Here is a 22,258-nt window from a genome sequence, read left to right as displayed (position 1 = left end):
TGTACGTTCAGAAGATGCTTATGTAACACCCAAAATTGCAGTGTGACAGTGGAAGTTGAAACACATGAGAAGTGTGGCAGGAAATGTGATGCTAGGCGCTCATGTGTCAACACAGAGGCCTGTCATGAGCTAGGAACTTCCTTTCAACAGCAGTGGTCAATCTGAAACGTAGTCACATGTGGCGTGGTGCGTTGTAAATTTATAATTTTCCCTGTTGATAGAGCCCCCCCCCGCCATAGAGGTTTCAGCCTGTTGCCTTCATCAGCTGTTGCGGGTTCTACCTTTCCAAAATGTATGGAAGTATTATGTGTACTTTTCCATTTCTTCATGTTTTTATGAAAACATTTATTCATTCGGGGAAGTTTCTCTGAGAGAAAGCTTCTTTTTAGCAGGAACTCCCCGATGACAGACACACCTGGAAGCTGCCCTTTACAGCCACAGTTTGAGCAGCTCCACTGGAGTAGTTTGGCTGAAGGGTACATCAGTGGTGGGATTAGACCGACGACCTCCGCCACACACTTACTATATAAACAAGGGCAACAAATAAACAGGATATGAAACCAGAATAAAGTGATTATTCATCCGGTGTCTGTTTTAAATTCATAACATTACGTGAACTAATGGTTTCTCTTCATTTTGCGTACGGTGTGACAGCATGTCTCATGACAGATGATTCAGAAAATCTGACATGGGGTTTAGGGGAAGCATGTTGGTTTAGGAATAACCAAACAATAACATGATTCTGGTCACTACCGATTTATCAACAACCTCCTAACATAAAGAGAAAATAATTGCTGGGAGTTACAAAAATATTAGAAAAAAATAAAGATAAAAAGTTTTTTAAAAAACAGCTTTAATTTAGAAGTTATTACATAAATAAATGTGGGATTGGAAAACTAATTGTATGCTTGCCTATTAGTTGCAGCCCTATACAAGCTGCATATATGTGTATAATGTGTGACTAATAATTAAACAGTAAAAATTAGTGGATCAGGTTTATCACATGTACAGAAATAAAACATAGGGGAGCTTTAACATATTGTATTTTAAATATGTGATACATTTGCTTTGGTGAATTTGAAAATCACATCTTCCTGTTCTTTCTTGAGCAAATCAAAATCTGTAGATGAGGTAGACAGGACCCATGGTTATTGAGATGGGAGGAGTGTAGAGAAATACACTCTTTGTTTGTTCCTCGTCTCCCTTGTCACACGCTCATTGCCTCCTACAAAGAAGACTGAATGGTGAGTATTTTAATCCTTAAAATAACAACTTTTAAAACAACTTACTTATAATGGTTGATATTGAATTAAGCCGTGTACTTGCAGTAAACAGTTTATAGCCATTAATACCTCAATGAAATTTGGGAAAGTGGACATTTACAATTGAATATGGAATTGTGTAAAAAATGTAAATAAATGTAGGCTTCCTCATTTTTCCTTTTAACCTTAATGCTGCATTATATATGTATAAACCAAAAGTGTTTTAAAAATATCCCAGTGCCATAAAAATGTTATATACTGATATAATAAAAATAATCGACTTTCGAGTTAAATCTTTTAATTCCTGTTTCTTTGAAAAAAGTAAAAATGTTTAATTGTTTCATGCTATTTATTATGTTAACACTGTCCCAACAACCTGTTTAAATGGCACGTTAGTTTGTGCTTTACTGTAGATGTACAGATGTGCTGTGACAGCCTTTGCGTGTGCAGCCTGCTGTGCGTCTGTTAAAAAGTACAAGTTGCATTTCCATTAGACTTCTGTTAACAGGTTTATGACTGAAATGTTATGTTTTTGATTGCTATCCTCAGATCCAACTATGTCTCCTTTTACCATGGACTTTGGACTTGCATATGATGAACTCAACTTTACTTATAACGACTCAGGGTTCACCCTAAACCCCGATACGCAGCCATGCCACTTCTCCATCCCAGATGCGGTGACCTTTGCTGTCAGTGCGTTTTACATCCTCATCTTTCTGCTGGCCATTCCTGGAAATCTGGTCGTGGCGGTGGTGATTTCCCTTTCCAAGCAGTCGCTGTCTCCCTCTGACCTCTATCTCCTCCACCTGGCAGTGGCCGACCTCATCCTGGCCATCACTCTCCCATTCTGGGCCACCTCTGTTACGCAGGGTTGGGTGTTTGGAGACGCCATGTGCAAAATCATGACCGTCCTCCAAGAGCTGAGCTTCTACTCGAGCATTCTCTTCCTGACTTGCATCAGCATGGACCGTTACATGGTGATCGTGCGAGCTATGGAGACTCGCAGGGCTAACCGGCAGCTAGCCAGCTTGGGAGTTGTGCTGCTGTCTGGGCTGTAGGAGCGCTTCTATCTCTGCCAGGGCTGTTCACTTCTGCTAGACCTTCTCATTCCTCCAGTCAGACTGTGTGTACAGATGCATATGATCCCAAAACAGCTAACAATTGGAGGCTGGGCACCAGAATTCTCCGCCACACTTTGGGTTTTCTTATCCCCTTGGCCATCATGCTGCCCTGTTATGGAGTAACCATCCGCCGCCTCCTTAACATCCGTGGGGGGTTTCAGCGGCAACGAGCCATGAGAGTGATAGTGTTCGTGGTTGTTGCCTTCCTGCTTTGTTGGACACCGTACCACATTGCGGTGATGGCAGACACATTTTTCAGGTTGGACATAGTGCCGTACCAGTGCCCAGCAAGGATGGCAGTGGATCAGGCCATGTTCACCACCCAGAGTCTGGGCCTGCTTCACAGTTGTGTCAACCCAGTCCTGTATGCTTTTGTGGGAGAGAAGTTCAGGAGGAGGCTGTTTCAGATCCTGAAGAAGATGGGCATCTTGAAGAGAACATCAATAGCAAGAAGCAGCAGGTCTTCAGTGTCATCAGAAATCACATCCACGTTCATGTGAGAACACCAAAGAGACGCTTCTGGACTCTCTGCATGAGTTAATACATCAGTGCTGATGTGCTGGACTCAAGCTGCCTTCAACATTTCTCCAAATTTGTAAATGTGTTTTCAAGCTTTGTTATATTTTATTTTTTTACTTTTAAAAAATCTTGTTTAACTTGGTTTTGGTTTCACTCCAGCAAGTTAGGCTGCACATGTCAACATCATATTTTTGTGGTTACCCATTTAAATCCCCTCGCCCTCCTCAGTCACGTCTCATTCTGAGGAAACAGTGGAAAACATGTTTTTCAAGTGTGACAATATTTCAACACAGCAATACCATGTCACAACACCAAGACAAAACATCCGCTGATGGACACCTAGAGATGCAGGATCTTGAGTTACGAAAATTCAGTGTTAGATGTTGAACCGATGTCATCAAGTATAGCATTTAAATGTGGATAATTAAACTGATTTTCTATGATTTAAATTTCCAAACTAATGTGACTGTCCTTTGAAAGAGGGTTTTACTTCCAGCTCAATTTTATTGCACGGACTGCAGCAGAAACATGAAACTATCTTGTACAGTACTATATATCTCCATCCATGTTTTTATTTTAATGTATTTACATTTCTTTTGTAACCTGTTTGAGGTTTATGTATATTTAGCTGAAAACTGCATGTTTTCATTCACATGCCAAACTATATGCAGTGTCTGTATAGTTGCAATCATCAATAAAGTGTTCTATAAACACGTACACTGCTCTGTTTCTCTGATTAATGTAACTCCACTGAGTCACCTGATATGTTACCAAAACATAAACAGCTGATAGAAGATAAAACTTCCCTCTAACTAATCCAGCAAGTAATGTTTTTTGGGTGGTTTACAGCCACAGCATGGAGAAGTTATGATGACTGCAGCAGCAACGCGACAGTAATCACTGGATCAGATGGGGAATAATACGGTTTCACTACAAAATTATCCCTGGAAAGTGCAGCTGACAGGAACCACTGCTTATTAAAAATAGCAGAAGAAATATATTTAGCTTTTTACTACATTATGTTGGTCTCTACCCAGTTGATTCAGGTTTAATACATGCCACACAACCAAACCAGAGCTAACATAAGTCAGGTTGATTCAATTCTTGGATGTTGCATTACAACACTGTGGATACAATGGAATAAAGATCAAATCTTGGTGCTCTTCACTGTCCAGCATGGAGCTTTTTGTAAATAGCTTCCAAAATGAAATAACACTAAACGATTTTGAAGTATTATCGACAGTGTATTTACATTTTCCAATAAACTAGAAAAATGTATTTCCATACAAGCAGTATTGTGTCTTTCCAGAAAACAATGCATTAGACATAAGCAGAGAGGCTGTGTCTCTTGGATAAATAGTAAATTTCACATTTCCTGCTTTTCTTACTAGGTGAGTCCTGTTTTACTAAATGAAATTGCGTGATTCAGGTCTCGCATGTTGGACTTGCTTGTCTCAGGCCTCTTAATCAAGGCACCTACATGTACATCGGGCCTCGTGCAAGAACCACCCGTACGAACAGGTTTGTTCTCAAGTGGCTCATGTGAGTGATTCTGGAGAAATTGCTGCATTCACCAATTTTTGTAGTATTTTGAATTTTCTCCAACGTACGAACACAATTGTGCGGTCAAGACCTGTCGTCCGAGTCATGTGCAAGTAGTCTGCGGTTATCTCAAGCCAAGATGATCATACCGACTTAAATGATGAACTTATTGAAGGTTAATCTTTTGGATGCCTGACGCGCCGAGGCATCCAAAAGATTAACCTTCAATAAGTTCAAAGATCCTAAAGAAAAGATATATTGGCAGGGACAGATGAACGGTTGTTGTCGCTGTTTAGATGACCATGGGTTGTGCTTCTGCAAATGTGAAATGATTGACTCATTGACCCATTGACTCATGTATAACACTTTTGTCTCCCCCTTTGTATCAAAACCCGTCAACACCAGTTCGCCAGAGCGGGAATGTCGCCACAGACACCGGATTTAAAAACTCTGGTATACTGCGAGTACAGAGAGATTTACCAGGCAGTGAATGCTTAATCAGCAGTGTGTGAACTCGTTTGGCAAGGACTTTAATGTAACCGATGTTCATTTACAAAGTCCTGGACTCCAGCAAGTACAAATTTTATAAAACTTTATACTTCTACTCTACTACATTTTAGAGGCAAATATTGTACTTTTTACTCCAATTTGTCTGACAGTTTTAGTTACTTGATTATCAGATTACAATTTGCTATAGACTTCTTGTCCAGTAAAAACCTTGTGTCTCCAAATTTGGTCAATTTAAATATAAATGTTTTTGATAGGCTGAAGTGTTCCTCTATGGGTTCATAAAATTCTCCTGCTTCTTAAGCTAAACAAACTACTTTAAAAACCCTGTTGAATCAGCTGGAAAATGCATCCTCACATTGAAAACAGGTTTTTCAATGTGGACTTTTGAAAGATACATGGTTCTCACAGGACGGAAACATATGATGATCTCAAAGAATATGATGCATTGCTATAGATGAAACTACGCAACAGTAGACTAAGTAGTAAAATTATCCCAACCATAAACACCTGCAGCAGTAAAATGCAACATGCACATTAATGCAGCAGTAGTCTTAATCCAGAAACATCATCTGCATAATGAGTACTGCTTGTGTTTTACACATTGAGCTACTTGTATAATGGACTTGGCTTGGCCCCTAATCCTTGTTTAACAATGCACACAAGATTCACACTTGCAGCATCCGTCCATTATTTATAACTGTGTGTCCTTTACAGGGTCGCGGGGAGCTGGAGCCGATCCTAGCTGACAATGGGCGAGAGGTGGGGTACACCCTGGACGGGTACAGTTCAACTTGAAATGTTTCCATTTAAGAAGACACTGGCAGTTGGTAGGTAGGTTTATTGTCACAATATAACAAGTTATGGAGTGAAATTTTTGTAACTCCCTTCTGCTACATAGAAGATAATATACATTAATACAGATCAATTATGAAAAATGGTAACAGAAATAAACTATAATCAATGGAGCAGTGCTGAGGATGAATTAGAGTTGAAAGGCTGATAGCTTGGGGGAAAAAGCTGCTCTGCAGTCTGGTGGTGCGGCACCAGAAACTTCTATATCTCTTCCCAGAATGCAGCAGGGTGAACAGGCTGAGGCTGGGTGGGTTCTGTCCTTTAGTATCCTTTGGGCTCTGCGTAGTCACCTCACTGATATCACTGATGCTCGGGAGATGGGTACCAATGAGCCCTCCAGTCCTGGGCCGTGCACATCCCATGCCAGTGTGTGATGTTTCCAGTCAGGATGCTTTCTATTGCTGACAAGAACTTGGCGACGAGATCAGCTCCTTGGTTTTGCTCATGTTGAGCCGTAGGTTGTTCTCTGAGCGGCGCTCTGCAACATTATCAATTTCCTCCTGATATGAAGTCTCTGAAGATGAAGAATTTTTGTTTGAAATCCGGCCGATGATGGTGGTGTCGTCCGCAAACTTCACAACAGACTTCTCTCCATGTCGAGAGATGCAGTCGTGGGTGCACAGTGTGAACAGCACACGGCCCTGGGGGGCTCCGGTGTTGAGCACTAGAGTGGAGGAGGTGTGTCCACCAATCAGAACTGACTGGGGTCTGTTTGCAGAGATTTGAATTCAAACCCAGAGAGCTGAGTTGCTGATCAGTTTCATGGGGAGATTGTGTTGAATGCTGAGCTGAAATCCACAAACAACATTTTGATGTAGTTGTTGTTTTTAGCTGAGTGGAGGGCAGTGGAGATGGCATCCTCTGTGGATCTGTTGGTTCTGAAAGCGAACTGGTGAGGGTCCAGGCTGGGTGGGATGTTGTTCTTTATGTGCTGAAGAACCAGTTTCTCAAAGGACTAATGTTAACCTACTTTTTTAACAGTTTCACGTGTTTTTGTTTTATTTTTTTACCTCCATCTATATTCTAATATACTTCCTGGATGCTCAGTGTTGTCAGTAAATGTAGAAGGTAGTTGAAATATCTCTTTTAGGGCCAAAGCTGCCAGCTCACAATGTTAATAGTGATAAATATTTTCTTTCTCATGATATTTGACCACCTACGTCAGCCTCTACATTTGACCTACAAATTAAATATCTGTCCCATACAGACCGGCCCCTCCTCTGTGCCAAGTGTTGCACCATCTCACATGTTCTACTGACCTCAGGTTGGCTAAAAATGACAAGGGGGCGGGAACCTAGCAATGAGTGGGCAGACGGCTCACAGCTGTCATTGTAAGGCTTGCTGGGCAGTGACTGTCATTTCCCCCTTCGGACTGACTGGCAGAGCTAGGGGGAGATCATGAGTGGGGTGGTTTAGCTCATGGGACAAGGAGGGGGGGGTGCACTGTGCAACTTGCTGGACGGGACTTTGCATGCTTGCATTCAAACAGAAGCCAAGCAAGAGCACATCTCAAGGCCGCTGGGAATAAAGAGGAGACTCGCTGAAGACTCACACACCTTGTTCTGCGGAGAAGTTGCTGGGAAATAATTACAACAGGCTGAAAAGTCAGGAACATCAGGAAAAGGAGGGGGAAAAGCGGAGCCGTCACTTCCAAGACAAGTCAGGGGAGCTGTTAATGCAACATGATCCAGTGGGTCCTGCCCTAAAAATACCTCTGCGCAGGAGAACGGTAGCTATCTCTATCTGCTTAATTACCTGGTAATCAACAATTTCTTTTTCTTCTTCGGACGACAACTGAAGTCAGAGAACAGTGATTTGAGGAGAATTTATCCACGGCAGATATGTTTCTTAAAATTTCAATTTGTCTTTTCAAGTAAGAGCAAGTTAAAGACTATCCTAAATTTAGAAAACAAAATGTGAGAACTGTGTTAACTTAATTTATGTGTAAAGCGTGCTCATGGACTCTAATTTCTGTTTAGAATACTGAGAGAGGGCCCAGTTGTACAATCCACGTACACAGAATCCATTGTAGGATCTAGCAAATCAGTTCAACCATGAGAAAAGCTGAGGTGCAAATGACCCTGAAAAAAGGGGCAGATGAAGCAGTGGCACCCCCGAGCCCCATCATCCCCCCAAAACGATCCAAAGTGAGCCCAGAGCATGTTGTCCCGGAACCTCGAGGACCTGGTCATCCCACGGCAACGCCACCTGTTTTTATACGCAAAATGAGGAACGCCGCTGTGGGGACAGGCTGCGACATCCGTCTCAAGGTGACTGTGGCCGGGGACCCCCAGCCCTCCCTGTACTGGTACCACAATGATGACCTCCTCAACATGGAGAACCAGGAGTACGGAGGACTCTGGATTAGGGATTGCAAACCCAGTGATGCTGGCCTGTACACCTGCATCGCCAACAATCACCTGGGAGAGGCACGGAGCAGCGCTGTCCTCGCTGTGTTGGATCTGGGTGAAGGTAGTGCTAATGAATACATTTAAAACTTCACACTCTGGATCTAGATCGGTCTTCTTGTAGAGAAGGTTTAGTTGTTTTTAGATTGAACAGTCCATGTGGTGTCTGAATCAAACAGTTTGAGGAACTGCTATAGTTTAACATTAAAACTCAAGTATCAGAAACCTGAAGTAAAATGGAGCTGGAGTACAAAACCTACAGTTCATGCTAGGAACCCCTTTATTATAATAACCTCAAGCTGAATGTAGGAATGCGAAATTAACCAAAATTACACAGGATGCAACAGTCACCCCAAAGGCCCAGCCCCCTGAGTAGCAAGAACTAACTAGAAAACATGGGTGTGCTACATTTGCTGGAACATTAAGTGATAATGCTGACTAATATCTCAACCAGAACACAAGCTGCTATATCTACTGTAGATAGTGTTTGGATGTAAATACCATCCTTGTCATAGTTCACTGTTCATTTAGGTGGTTGTGGGGCTAAATGGTTACTGGGCAGTCAATATTTCTCTATAAATATATTCAATGCCAAACATTATTAAGTATAAATATAATTCTTTACAATAAGAACAATTGGACGTACTGGAAAATGTAGCACGCAATTGATTATTTCCCAAAGCACATGAAGACGATATAAGACGAGATAAGTTGTTGCTAATGCTGGGTTTAGTTTTTACCCAAAGCATCTGGACAGGCGCACAAAAGCAACAAGCATAGGAATACACTGGTACTGGTACACAAAGACACGAGTGTGTACTAGAACTGTTTCAAATAGCTTGTGTCATATAGTAAAGTGTGATGGACCAGGTACTGATCAAATTATTTTTATTACAGTGCATTAGTTCAAATTGTGTTGTCACACACACATTTGGTTTTCAGTTTGTCATCCTATTGTGCAGAGAGGATAGAAAGATGGTTGTTGTAACTACATTTCGGAAGAGATAGAAGTTTATCTTTTATAGGGGGCGCAGCGGAGGTCTTGTGTTGTTTTTATGTGTTATTGTGGGTATCTCTGTTTGAGATTAGCATATGAAAAGAACGTTGATTAGATTTCCACCGTGCATGCAGGGACACTGGAAATGAATCAGCACTTGCTTTGGACAGATTTGGCCAAAAGCGAGCTTTCGAGAGCGTATTACAGTCAGATTCCTCAATGTCTAGCCAAGGAAGCTCTGAAGGCCAATGCAGCTCTTCTCCGTTAAAAAAAAACTTGCATTTTGCTCAACAAAACCTCTTTTTATGCATCTTGTGATCTCCAGCACTGATCTAAATTCAGCTCACCTGACTGCTTTGACCACTTTGAAAAATGACATTACTATCTCCACAAATGTGCCCGTCATATATCAGCCCCAAATGCTTTGTCACTGTTCCGCAGTGCTCGGTGTGTAGTGGAAACTCACTCTTCAATTCGGAGCTGCCGCTTCCTGCTGAGAGAGCATCGTTTATGTGGCATGCATTCGTCTGCGCAAAGATGTCAAGACTCATCACTGCTGGATACAGTTCAATCAGTTTAACATAAGTAACGTTTTGGCAAATGATGGCATTCTCTGACGCTGTAGCATAAAGGACTGGGTGCTTACATAACGATCCCTGCTGGCTTCAAGCAGCAAGATGCTTTGTGCAAGCTTATAGGACAAAAAGTGGGTACTAAAAGAGTGGTGATGTCTGCAGACTGGACAACACCATGACAAGGATTCAATTTAGTGTGGGCAGCAAGAAACCACAGTACATTTGCTTTACTATATAAATATTGGATGCTTGGATGGAGTCCACATAAAAGATGCACTATCAAGTCTGAATGCTTGAAATTTAATAACAACCCCCCACCCCCTCTTCCCGCCTAGTTTACAAAAAAGATGCTGATAAACACACTCAAGTTTCCATTTCAGTTTGTTTGTTTTAAACACTTTTCTTCCAATAATCTGTTATTTTCAACTTAATATAAATCAGTAGGACTGACTTTGTTATGAAAGCACCTGATCAAAAATATTGCAAATTAGAAAATGAAGATAAGAAACCGATACTATAAATCTAATAATTATACCAGATTCAGTCGTGAATTGATCAGCATAGATTTTGGGCTTGACTGATGAAACTTTGTTTGATCCTTGAACTCCACTTCACATATTTTCGGCAGAATGAAATGTTGTGTTCAGTCTTCACAGTTCCACCGCTGTGTCAACCTCAATAATGTATTGCATGCATCACACCAGGGGAGCCACAATATTTTGAAATGCAGTACAAAAGAGAAGTAAGATGGAGATGGAATTACAAAAACAAAATGCGGTTTTATGTAAAAGCAACACAACCGTCACCTAGTTCTGTTTCAAGTAAGACCAGTCCGTCAGTTTAGAGACTTTCAGCTGGACAAGAGCATTGTGAGCATAAACAGTGAGGATTATATAAGCAGGGCTCCATACGCTTCTGTGCTCCTGGGTCCTCTGTTTTGTTGTGGTACACTCAAAATGATCTTAGACTGGATGCACTGTGTGATTTTATGCAACTGTATATCACAAACAGTGGATATCAGAAACCAAGATCCTGGTTCAGAAGTTTCTCCATTTTAACCTTCAGTTTGATTCAGCTCTCTATACTGCTTTTCCATGTTCGCAGTCTACAGCTGTCCCATCACTCAATGAAACTGCCTGAACCCTTTCTCTCTCTCTCCCTCTTTGAAAATGTCTCTCTGTACCGCCCCCCCTCGTCCACCAACTCTGCCTAGTTATTTATACAGAGGAATGTGCCAGGCCGAAGATTTTTGTGATGTTAGCAGGCTAACATCTCTCCTGTTACGCAGGAAGACATCACTGCTAAGTTTAGCCCGGCCCAGTATGACTTTTTTCCCCCTCTGCTAATCAGGGGAAGGGCCAATTTTAAATCCACAACAGCTACTAAATACGCAGGAGCATAAAGATGTCTGCCATATGTTGTGATGTCGTGCAACTTTCATGATCCATACCGTTATGTATAATGTCATGTCATAATGTCTGTATCCTCCTGCATTTAAATGTGCAGTCAGTCTAATATTGATTAAAGGATGAATATAAAAAATAAATTGATAGATGAAATACTTTAATTCAGAGTCAAATATATATATATACATATATTTTTGGCCGCCTGGGGGCAGCAAAACAAGTTGCAAACAGAAAGTTGGAATATTATCACTGTATGATGTTATGGCAAATACATTAGCTCGTATAAAAATATTGATTAGTGGTGCTTTGAAACTGCATTAACTAGTTCATTGATCTGGCCAAGGCATGAGCAAACAGTTTCCTATTTCCACATCCAACATTAATTTTCATGTACAGTCGTGTTTCTACTTTCTGGAGGTGGAAGAGAGCGGTGAGGCTGAACCAAATAGTAAGCTGCAGGACGTACAACCAAAACGATGAGCTAAAAGACACTAAAACGTTGCATAGAGCTGATGAGGATTGCAGAGTTGGGCGATTCTCTGACCAATAACAGCTCAGTAACTGTTCGATAGAGATTTTATTTAAAAGCCTGTTTAAAGCTTGCAGAGTAATCACACTGTTTGGAGAGATCTAATACTGGAAACCACAGATCTCACAACTGAGTGTGCCCATGGCCCCCTTCCAGGATGTTTCCTCACCATGTTGTCTTCCTCCTGGGTCATGAATGTGAATGAACAGGTGGAGCTGCAGTTACACTGTGGAAATCCCCTGCATCGCCATGTTGCTTTGATGAGTAGGTTTAATGGTAGCCTAGAAAAACAAATTAATGTTGTTTAATGGGCAAGAAATCTGAATCTAAACTGGGTTTATGAGTGTATAAGAGATTTCTAGGTTCCTTGCTCATATTCAATAGAATGTAATGTAATGGGAGTGATGAAAAACAGAGAAGGACATAGTGACGAGTAAATGTGGTTGAAATACTGAAATCTGTCCCAGGTCGCCTCTCAGAGATCAGTAGTACTTTGCCATTATGATAAATATTATGATAATAATTGGGTATTAACATTATTATACAGTATTAGTGCTAATGAAACACCATTGAAAATATCAATCTATTAATTGCCTCACATCTAAAAGTGAACAGCAGCAAAACCCATATCACTTTTTATGATATAAATGTGGTATTTCGTATTCAGTACAGCATAATGAACATTTCTTACCTTTTATTTCTCATAACCCTTAGTTATGTACCAATAACCAGATTCTGGATGTACAGAAACATAAGCAATAATATACAGTGAAAGTGGTGGAATGGTTAACTTATGATTCTTAAGTTAGCTGTCTTAACTTGAAAAAATGTTGGAAATATTTCAATATGGAATCCCTTCGCGTTACATTTGCTGGGCTGCTGGAATAACAAAATGCACCACCTGGCAACAAAATGGCCCCAGTGCATTTCCAAGATGAGTGTAAATGTTAATTAACACTTGATTGTCTTGCACAAAATAAGGATTCTGGCAATGTAGCGAGGTCATTCCACACGTCGTCAATTAAATTTTCTGAACATTTGCAGATACAAGTAAAATTAAACAAGGTAATAAAAAAAAAATGTATTTAAATTTTTTTTGGCCACTTGGGGGTAGAAAAACACTAACACACAGCCACCCTCTCAAGATATTATGACACGTCAGGAACCACGTGGGTTGATCACTGCGAGCAACTCCTTTCACGTTACATGTAGTCATTTTATCTGTTGTTATTATAAAAATGTTGATTAATGAGGCTATCTGAAAACACAAATGCTAATACTGCATTAAATGTGCATTATTTAGCATTTCAGCGTCAATAGGTCATTTTAGGGCTTAACCCTGTCACCAGCAGTGTTGGAGATATATCACTTTGATGAATAACACATTATATATATTTAAACACAATTGTTCCGCCAGAGGTTATTATTCCAGCATTATTAAAGCATGCTGAAGCTAACACTAAAACTTTGCATTATTTTTGTCACAAGACTGAGAATCATGACATATTTTCCCTTTGTTAAATTAATGTTGAATTCATATATGAAAAAAAGGAACAGGTCCACATAACATGCAGCTGCCAAGGTAACAAGAAGGCACCCCCATGACCTGAGATTACATAATCAACAGACTGTGTAACAAAGCCTGTAGGTTAGGTGTTTGCAATTACAAATGTCATAAGTACATTGTCTGCACACTGCACATTTGTGGCTGCAACCATTAGATATTTATTATGAATTATATTTATGTACCTTTTTGCACAATGCTGTAAAGTAAGTTTGTGCCTTAGGTTTATTTAACATTGTGAATTGAATTAGGTGTGCGAGCAAACTCTCAGCATGCTCACTGTGTCATTTTGTCCTGAGCACAGTGTTATGCTATGCGAATTGAAATGTCATCTTTGAGCGTAGCTATTTCTGTGTATTTTTAATACTCGGCGGTGGAATGAAATGTGTGCTCAGTAATGCTTTCTCCTTTCCCTCAGGGGAAATAATTCTTGTAGCATGTGATAAGGGTTGCAGAATATTCAAGACTTGTTACACCAAATGTATCAAACAGGAGCAGCAACTCTCTGCTGTGAGCACAGCAATCCAGCCTATCATCTCCTTTGGAAATAGGATTGCTTTGTGTAGTCAGTCTAAAGCAGCCAGTAACACATTTCCTGTGAGAGCTAACAGTGTTCCAGCAATGCAGAGGAGTGAGGAGGTCCCTTTAGCTGTTGCAGCGATTCTCCCCTTCTCTGCCGACAACACCACACGGACTCATTACAGCAGTTGAAGAATAAGACACAGACACATGGGGAGGAAGGGGAAAAAATGAAAAATGTCAACCAATGCTGTAGAACACTGATCTCAAGAGGGCTGGATCACTCCCACTGTTTTTTCTGCCTATCGGTGTGCACTGCCTGTGGGGTGGAACACAGCGGGGGAAGATGCTTACACTGTCGCTGGTTATTGTGTGGACAGGGGGGCTCCCTCAGAGTGGATGATAAGCATTCAGCAGACATTTCCACCTGCGGATGGAGGTCTATGCGCTGTGCTTTTCAGAAACGGATTCTCTCAGAAGAAGTGCTGGGACTCTGAGGTGCAACTTGTTATATAATGGACCAAAGTGCCTTCTTTCCATTTGTCTTTTGCATTTGATTGAGAAGCTTTTACTTGCATGTTAGCAGACTTACAGTATATATTAAGTTGAATCTTTTACATCCAAGTCAGATATTACTTGCTGATGTCTTCATAGAAAATGTCCTGATCTTGGCGTATAGTAATGGCTCGGAACCCCCAGTGTGTCTCGGGGAATACCCTACTGCTGAATGTAAGCCAAGACAAAAAATACCTGTCGAGGACATACAAACAGTGGCCATGAAAATAATCCAGACCAAAGAACAAATCAGGCAAGTGCTATTTCATGTTATCTTTGTCTGTCATACGTCTATTCATTTTCCTCCTACACTGATTCAACCTATGTAGAACCTAGAAGACTGTAAAATATTTCGTGTGACATGCTGACAGAAGCATTTTTATTAACATTGCTGCTCAACAACTGGCCACACAATTGACCAATTGTTAGATGCAATGAGGGAAACAAGAATAGACCAATGTCATTTTTTAATATAATCTCCTTGCCCAATAGAAACTAGCAACTTTGAGTAAACACCAATCTCAAAGCACCGCCGTAGCTTTGAACTTCAAGGAACTGCAGAAGACTAACTAAATGCTGATACTGTGATGTTTTTCAGACTGATGTTGCTCATGTATAAGGGTGTGTGTGTGGGGTGTTTCTTATGGGCTTCTTTATTATTAGATATACATATTGTGAAACTATTAACAATATCCTAAACTGGAAACATGTTCTAACCCTAATATTAGAGTGTTAATCTTAAATTAGCAGAATCGAAAATAGCATCAAAAAGATGAAAGACAAGACCTGTTTTCTTTTGCCCTCTTAAAAATGTCACAACAACAAAGAGAGCATAACTCTCATTAAGATAGTACTCAATAAAGCGTAAATCTCATTTTGGAAGATGTAACTTGAGCTGTGTGGTTTTCTAAAGCGTTGCAGTGACAGGTTCGTGGGCCATACATTCCTCGGACTATAGTGGGATATGTTCAGTAATACGTCTGACATCATACCCTATCTAACTAAGCCGTGTGATGTCTAAATTCTCCTTCCAGAACTTGCTTACTACTCAAGGTGTGCTTTACAGTGGAGTTGAAAAAATCTCTCTAATTCACAAATGCAACACACACATGGACATTTTGTGCACCGTTCTTGAGCGATGTGTCACCAAAGTCAGCAGGCTTCATCCTCTTGGGATCATGAATGTTTGTACAGAATGTCATGGCAATCCATCTAGTAGAGTTGTTGAGGTATTTCAGTCTGGATCAAAGTGGTGGACCTCGAGCCGCACCACTAGCAAACGAGTGTACCTTTATTCAAGCCTCCTGTGTGTATACCCCTTCTTATTAAATCTGGCACTTTCCTGCAGCATGTGAAGTACCCCCTGAACTGTAGCCTTCAAAATGTTATGACTAGCCGCTTGGAGATTGCAGCAACATGTTTTACTTTTTACTAAAACCTTGAACAATTTTTCATAATAATGATAAATATGTCAACAGAAAGTAGTGGCCCTTTTCCGTTGCATTGCTTAAGTTTTTTTCCCCTTTATATTTCACATTCTCTCTTTTTCATAGTGCCTCTCCTCATTAAGCATTTTCTTTTTCCCATTAAGCTATGAACACAATATAATCAATGCTGAGTAAAGACATACAGAAGCTTGTAATTTCCATGCCAATTATTTGGATTATGAACCTGATGCGCGGCTAGCTATAAGAACATATGTTGTCTCAACAGATATTTATTTACTTTGTGATTTAGTAATTATTACACTACTGTAAATGTGTGCAGTTTTTTGTAAGTGAACACTGTTTTAGTATTTGAGATTTGGACAAAAAATGCTTTGGGGAAACAGTTGTACATATTGTAAACACTTTGTAAAAAACTTATATACTATGTGTTCAACATACTCTTGGTGGCATTTTTTTTGCATTTGTAACTGCTTCATTAGATGATTATGTGCTACTCTGGAAAACAGCATTGTATATGTCCATGGGATTGTTATTTTGAAATCTGCAGTGTTGTCATATGTGAATGTGCATGAATGGATTTTATAGCTTTGAGTAACAGCATGAGCTTGACACACACAACCCACGTTGAGAATTCGTCCAGCTTTGCTATTTTTATATTAAAAAATAACTGGTTGACATTGAAGAACAAATAAACAAATTTAGTGTATAACGTTTAGTGGATTTTGTTTACCACTGAATTCATGCAAGCGTTTTCAGTATTTTTCAAGTTCAGTATGACCAACATTATCCTATTGTGTTCTCTTACTGCCAGGGAACAACAGATAGCCTCTGTTTTTATAAGTAATTCCACCTACTGTGTTGCAAACACCTCATGAGAGCTGCTGGGATGCCAATGACTCAAAAGTGCTTTCTATTTTGAGTTCCACCAATGACTGAATATTCTCTCAGTCTGAGGAAAATATCTTTCAGATGGTACAGCTGGAACACATTTTTAGATTTAAAAGGGATAAAATGGAAGGTTGATTTTCTACTAAAAATACTGAAAATTTTGTTATTTTGCTTCTATGCATTATATTCCCTTCCTTAATATTACCTCGCAGATGTTAATGAGATAATTATGAATGATAAAGACTCAGCAACAATTCAGCTGCAGCAAATTTAGTACAGTTAATTTAGCTGCGCTAATGAGTCCCTGAGGGTGATAACTTTTCAAGTTAAAAGACAGTCATAATCAAACAGAGATAAGGTACAATGCAACAGAAAACTAAATTTTAAGTTGAAGTTTATTTAATCTTGGATATGCATTTCTTGAAATATGTATAATGATATATTTTAGAGTTGTGTACCTGTTTTTTCTTCACACCTAAAAAGTTTTTGCCCAATTATAATGTGTCACCTTCAACATCAATATGCACTGGGAATTTTCAGTTGCAGTTCAATTCAACTGAATAGGATTGGTACATCAAAACATAAGTTGTGTAATGTTATGTTAATTATGTAAATCATTTTATATTGTCACTGATTCTCTTCATACTGTTATTATTTTATGAACCAGTAGTGTTCTGTAGTTAAAATTTTATTCAGTAAAAAAAATATATTTTCCATTGTTTCATTTTATTTTTATTTTTTCAGATTCTGAAACAACAGAGGATGAAGACCAATTTGAGACCAAAGAAGATGGTGGGGATGTTGAGGACCAGGCTGTGCATACAGGTGTTTCCAGCTTTCAAATATTCCTTTGGACAATTGTCTTTCATTTCTGTTTTACTTATTTCTATAAATGCTAACATTTATAGGCATTAATACAAATTCTGATATCTTTCAAACGAAGCTCCCTCAGAAGCTCCGCCCCCCAAATTTCAAATCTCTGAGGTTTCTCCAGTGTTGAAACGCCTTAACTCTTGCTTGGTCATATAACTTTCTTCTCTGTTTATACTCTTCAGACCTTTTACTCTTTGGCTGCTTCTCAGCCTTCTTCCTCTCCAGCACGTTTGAATGTGCAGGTGTATAGAACTCTCTCTCCCACTACCACCTTCCCCCATCACTCCTCTGCACGAGCACAAACGCCACCTGTTGCTGATTGGCTGGAACAATGTTATGTGGCATGGTCCACACCACAATTTCAGTTTTCCATTTAAAAAAACAGTTTTCTGTAGGAAAAACGGATTTTCTTGTCAGAGCACACTCAAATCAGAGAGCTAGCAATCTGTGAGGGAATAATTGCTGAATTTAACAAAAATCACTTACTATCCTGTTAATTTATTTAAATTTTTTTTTTATTTATTTGGGCAGTGGAATCAGCTGAAAACACAGCCTTTACAATTCGTCATTTGGTTTAATGGTTACAAAAAGGATTGATTAATGCAGCTTTTCATTAGCCTTGCTTCATAATCATTGCAAATACTTGATTGCTTACCTGTACAATATGTCATATCTCCTCTTACATGAGATGCAGTGATGGACAAATGTGCAGAAGATGACAATAGGACACATGGACACGAGGATCACTCCAGCACAACCAGGCAAGAACATGCAAATAGTTCTAGCAGTTTTAAAAAAGACTCAAGTTCCATATTAAAATACAATACTTGGCAGATCCTGAATTACAAAGCTACAGATTTTGCTTCAAATCATCTGTTTCAGGAGCCAGTCAGAGAATTTTTCAAGAGAATCTCCCCCAGAAGTCCTCCCACCTCCATCACCGAGACTTGTCAAACGCCCCTCCACCTCTCCAATGCCAAGTCGCTCTGGTTCCACTACACCTCTCAGCTTGCGGAAGAAAATTGTTGTGCCAACTGAATACCAAGACACAGTACCTGGGGAGTTTGAAGAAAAGGTTAAACAGCCAAAATCCGTGTCCCAAAGCAGTAACTTGGACTCCCGACCACAGACTCCACTGAGCGAGTACTCTCGGAAAGAATTTACTCTTAGACCATCACCAAAGCTTACCAGGGCAAGCTCAAAGGTTTTTGAGAAAGTCCGTGGCTTAGAAGAGCGGAGACGAAGCCTTGATATTCCAGAAGGTTCCATCTCGGGAAGATCTTGGGCTGGGTTCAATCTTGCTGGATCTGTAGATTCAGATGATGGAGGAAGCCGGTTGGGCATCTCTAGAGAAAGTTCAAAGGAAGATCTAAGGGAAGCTTTGAAAGAGGATGCTGCTGAACGGAGATCTATGTTTAGACAGAGAGCTGCTTCACTGGAGGAGAAACCTCGCTACTCCCAAAAAGTTCAGGACATTGAGAACAAGTTCACTGAAGAACTCCAGCGCATTAAGAAACTTGTTGGTAAGCCTCATCTGAAGAAGTCTTTTTCAACTGAACAGCTCACCCTGAAGAGCAAGCAGCGGCAGCCTCTCAGGAAAATAGAACCTATTCCTCCACAAGTCCTTCAAAAGCTCCAAGAAAGGGAACGTGCCCAGTGGGCAAAGGAACAGAGAGGAAAGGAACTAAGTCAGCAACCAATGCATCAACAACAGCAAACACAGCAAGAACAGCATAAATCCCTCCCCCAAAACACAGCAAGCACTGGTTCAACAACTTTAACTGTCAGTAGATTTGGAGAAGTTGCAGGCACCCCAGAGTCCATGCAGTTGTCTGACTTACCAGGACAACGATCAGTGAGAGAATTAAGCAGAGTCAGTCCAGTTACAGAAGTCATTCAGAGATCATCATCACCAGCGTTATATTATCAACAAAGGGAAGAGTCACCAAGCCGAAATGTTACTGAGATGACATTACGCAAGGTTGAACGTAGGCCACCAAGTCCACTTGTACAAAGGGTATCTCGAATGCAAGAATCCCAGTACATCCAAGAATCTCCTGTGCAAACAGTACAAAAGGACGAGACTTTGGGGAGAAAGACACCTATAGAACTAGTATTACGAAAAATTGAAAACAGACCTGAAAGTCCACTGGTACAAAAACGATCTGTCATTGTACAAGATCTTTCTCCTCCAAAACCCCCAAGGATGTCACCAGTCACTCCCACGGAGGAGAAAATGGAAGTGGAGCTTTCCAAACCAGCCTTAAAGATAAGAATCCCCGCAATTGTTGTTGAAGATGAAAAGATGGAAGAAGATGTTCCTGTGAAGACAAGTGAGCCTCAGCAGATTAGTGCCAAAGAGGCACGACAGCAGAAGACTAAAGGAAAAAACCGTCGCCCTCGACCCCTGTCTCCAGAGTTAGGTGAGATGTGTTGCGCTTCTTTCCTTTAGCTTTCTGTAGTAGTGCGCAGTTCCAGTCTGCTTACTTTCATGTTTATTCAACCAATTACTAATTTCTTACTGGAGGGGGCTTTCCTCTAATTTGATCACGAGGGAAAATAACTTCAGGCTTATTTTTTGTTAAACTCTGCAGATTCTTCAGATGATTCTTATGTGTCTGCTGAAGAGGACCCAATGGAGGCCCCTGTGTTTGAGTTTCCCATCCAGGACACTGTAGCATCTGCCGGTGCAGATGTGCTTCTAAAATGTATCATTGCTGGCACTCCCATTCCTGAAGGTAACACTAGTGCTTTGTGTTTTAACAATAAAACCCTAAAAGGCAGCTTTGCTTTATTTGTCTTCTCTGTCTTTACCTGACCTGAAGTTACCTGGACGAAAGACAACACTGACATCGCCAGCATTGCAAATTACACAGTCAAAGTGGAGGGTGAACGCCACAGTCTGCTCATCAAATCAGCTAGAATAAGTGATGGCGGAAAATACTGTGTAACTGCTGTTAATCAGGTGGGCAGAGCGACCAGCAGTGCCACTCTTACAGTTAAAGCGGGTAAGTTTGACATTTGGTATTTCAGCTGAAACTTAAGTAAGCACATACAGCACTGTTTTGTCGTCATTTACTTAAACTCTTAAAACTCGAAACCTAATCATAAATTATGTGTTGGTTGTTTAGTCACAGAGACTCTATAGTGCAGGTTTTAATTGTATGTCTACAAACAGCAGTTGCTAATTTTAACTTAGAAGGCCAATGTACCTAACAATAATTTTGATTTTAGCATTTTAAAAGCTCTTAAACACTCCATGTTATAAAAACGTCTTACGGTCTCTTCCCACATTGGCATTGTGTTTCAGTTGATTTCTCTCCTGTTCCCTTGTCATTATCTCTCTGAGCAAAATGTCTGTGCCATATATTCCAGCTGAACAACCTCACTTATAGTTACCATAGCAACTCAGAGGAGAAACTGGACCTATAAATTGCCTACTGAGGCTCGCTGGCTCCACCCACTGTGAATCTACTATTGTTTGGATATCACATTTGACATCCGAGATTCTCATTATATTTTAAGGGTGGCTTTGTTTTGGTTTTTTTAAATAAATGAACTGTGTTTGCATTGGATTGGTATAGGATTTGATTGTAAGCAGGACTATTTGAAACTACAATATGAAACACAATGTAACCTTGTTGCTTTGACAGAGGCTGTACATGAGCCGAAGGGAAACCTGGGCTTGCCTATGGATATCAGCAGTCCTATTACATCTGATGAGGAGTATCTCAGTCCCCTGGAGGAAGGCATGGATTTTGGAGGGCCAGAGCCAAGGCGAACTATTGATACTCGATTCAGGAAACCCCCTGCATTCCTGGTGAGACCTTACAGAGCTGATTAGATAATTAATTGACTTTCCCTTTTAGAGTATGAGATGTGTATGTTTAGCATTGACACCGACACAGCTGCACTTTTGACTGGTTGGTTGCAAAATATTGCAGGAAAACGTTTATGTACATAAAGCCCATGATTCTATCATAATCATCAACACATCTATCTAAAAAAAACTTCCACCGCTGTGTTTCTAACCTACATTACATTTCAAACAGGTAACGACGACTGATCAAGCTGTCATTGAAGGACAGGAAGTCACAATGTCTGTCCGAATAAGTGGACAACCCAAACCTATGCTCTATTGGTAGGTTCCCTCACTTCAAACACATCAAATTACTTAAACTCATTGCTTGCATGGGACATGAAAAATACTTTCTCTGTATCACAACCCATGAGCAAGCCTGCTTGACTGCATATTTTGTTCTGGAGCATGATGTTAAAGGAAGTGAAAGCTTAATGTTTACTGCCTAACAATCTCCGAACTGGCAGAAAGAGTCTTCATGAGGAAATGAACAGAATAACATGCTTCCCTCATTTACCACAGAGCTGTTCAGTGCCCAGAAACACAAATGTCTGGCTGAACTAATAAGCTCTGGAATTTACATGCAATGCTGAGTTCATCCAACAGAGAGCCAGATCTGACTGCGCTTGATCAGGTCCTTTAGTGTTTGTAGAATACTTCCTGATATTGTTCTACTAGCCAGTGGCTCTTTATCGCTGTCAGCTAGGACGGCAGCTTCAAAGGATAGGACTGGCAAAAGTTCATATTTTTGTTTCTTACTCAGCTAATCCCGCAAGAAGACCAAAGCCTGGTATATCTTATTCCTCTAAGCCACACTGTTAACTTGGCGAC

General features: G+C 40.3%; 2 protein-coding genes across 2 annotated transcripts in view; both read left to right on the top strand.

The window, feature by feature from the left end:
• The first annotated feature begins 970 nt into the window (after nt 1-970).
• On the top strand, nt 971-3,621 carry LOC119904387 (C-X-C chemokine receptor type 2-like). The gene is given in 3 exon segments (XM_038721015.1): nt 971-1,244; nt 1,812-2,288; nt 2,291-3,621. Coding segments are annotated over 2 exon segments (1,062 nt in total). The 5' UTR covers nt 971-1,244; nt 1,812-1,819; the 3' UTR covers nt 2,884-3,621.
• A 3,542-nt stretch (nt 3,622-7,163) lies between these two features.
• Nucleotides 7,164-22,258, top strand: part of LOC119903837 (striated muscle preferentially expressed protein kinase-like) — a 39,016-nt gene continuing 23,921 nt past the window's right edge. Inside the window, 8 exon segments of the mRNA XM_038720085.1 lie at nt 7,164-8,278; nt 17,440-17,520; nt 18,263-18,329; nt 18,451-19,991; nt 20,163-20,306; nt 20,394-20,576; nt 21,222-21,388; nt 21,621-21,709. Coding sequence (XP_038576013.1) covers nt 7,861-8,278; nt 17,440-17,520; nt 18,263-18,329; nt 18,451-19,991; nt 20,163-20,306; nt 20,394-20,576; nt 21,222-21,388; nt 21,621-21,709 — 2,690 coding nt within the window. The 5' untranslated portion in view covers nt 7,164-7,860.

Source organism: Micropterus salmoides, unplaced genomic scaffold, assembly GCF_014851395.1.
Source record: "Micropterus salmoides isolate LMB-PRFRI ecotype aquatic unplaced genomic scaffold, ASM1485139v1 Ms_hic_scaffold_15, whole genome shotgun sequence".
In the NCBI taxonomy this organism is placed as follows: Eukaryota; Metazoa; Chordata; class Actinopteri; order Centrarchiformes; family Centrarchidae; genus Micropterus; species Micropterus salmoides.
This window is presented reverse-complemented; position numbering and strand designations above follow the sequence as displayed.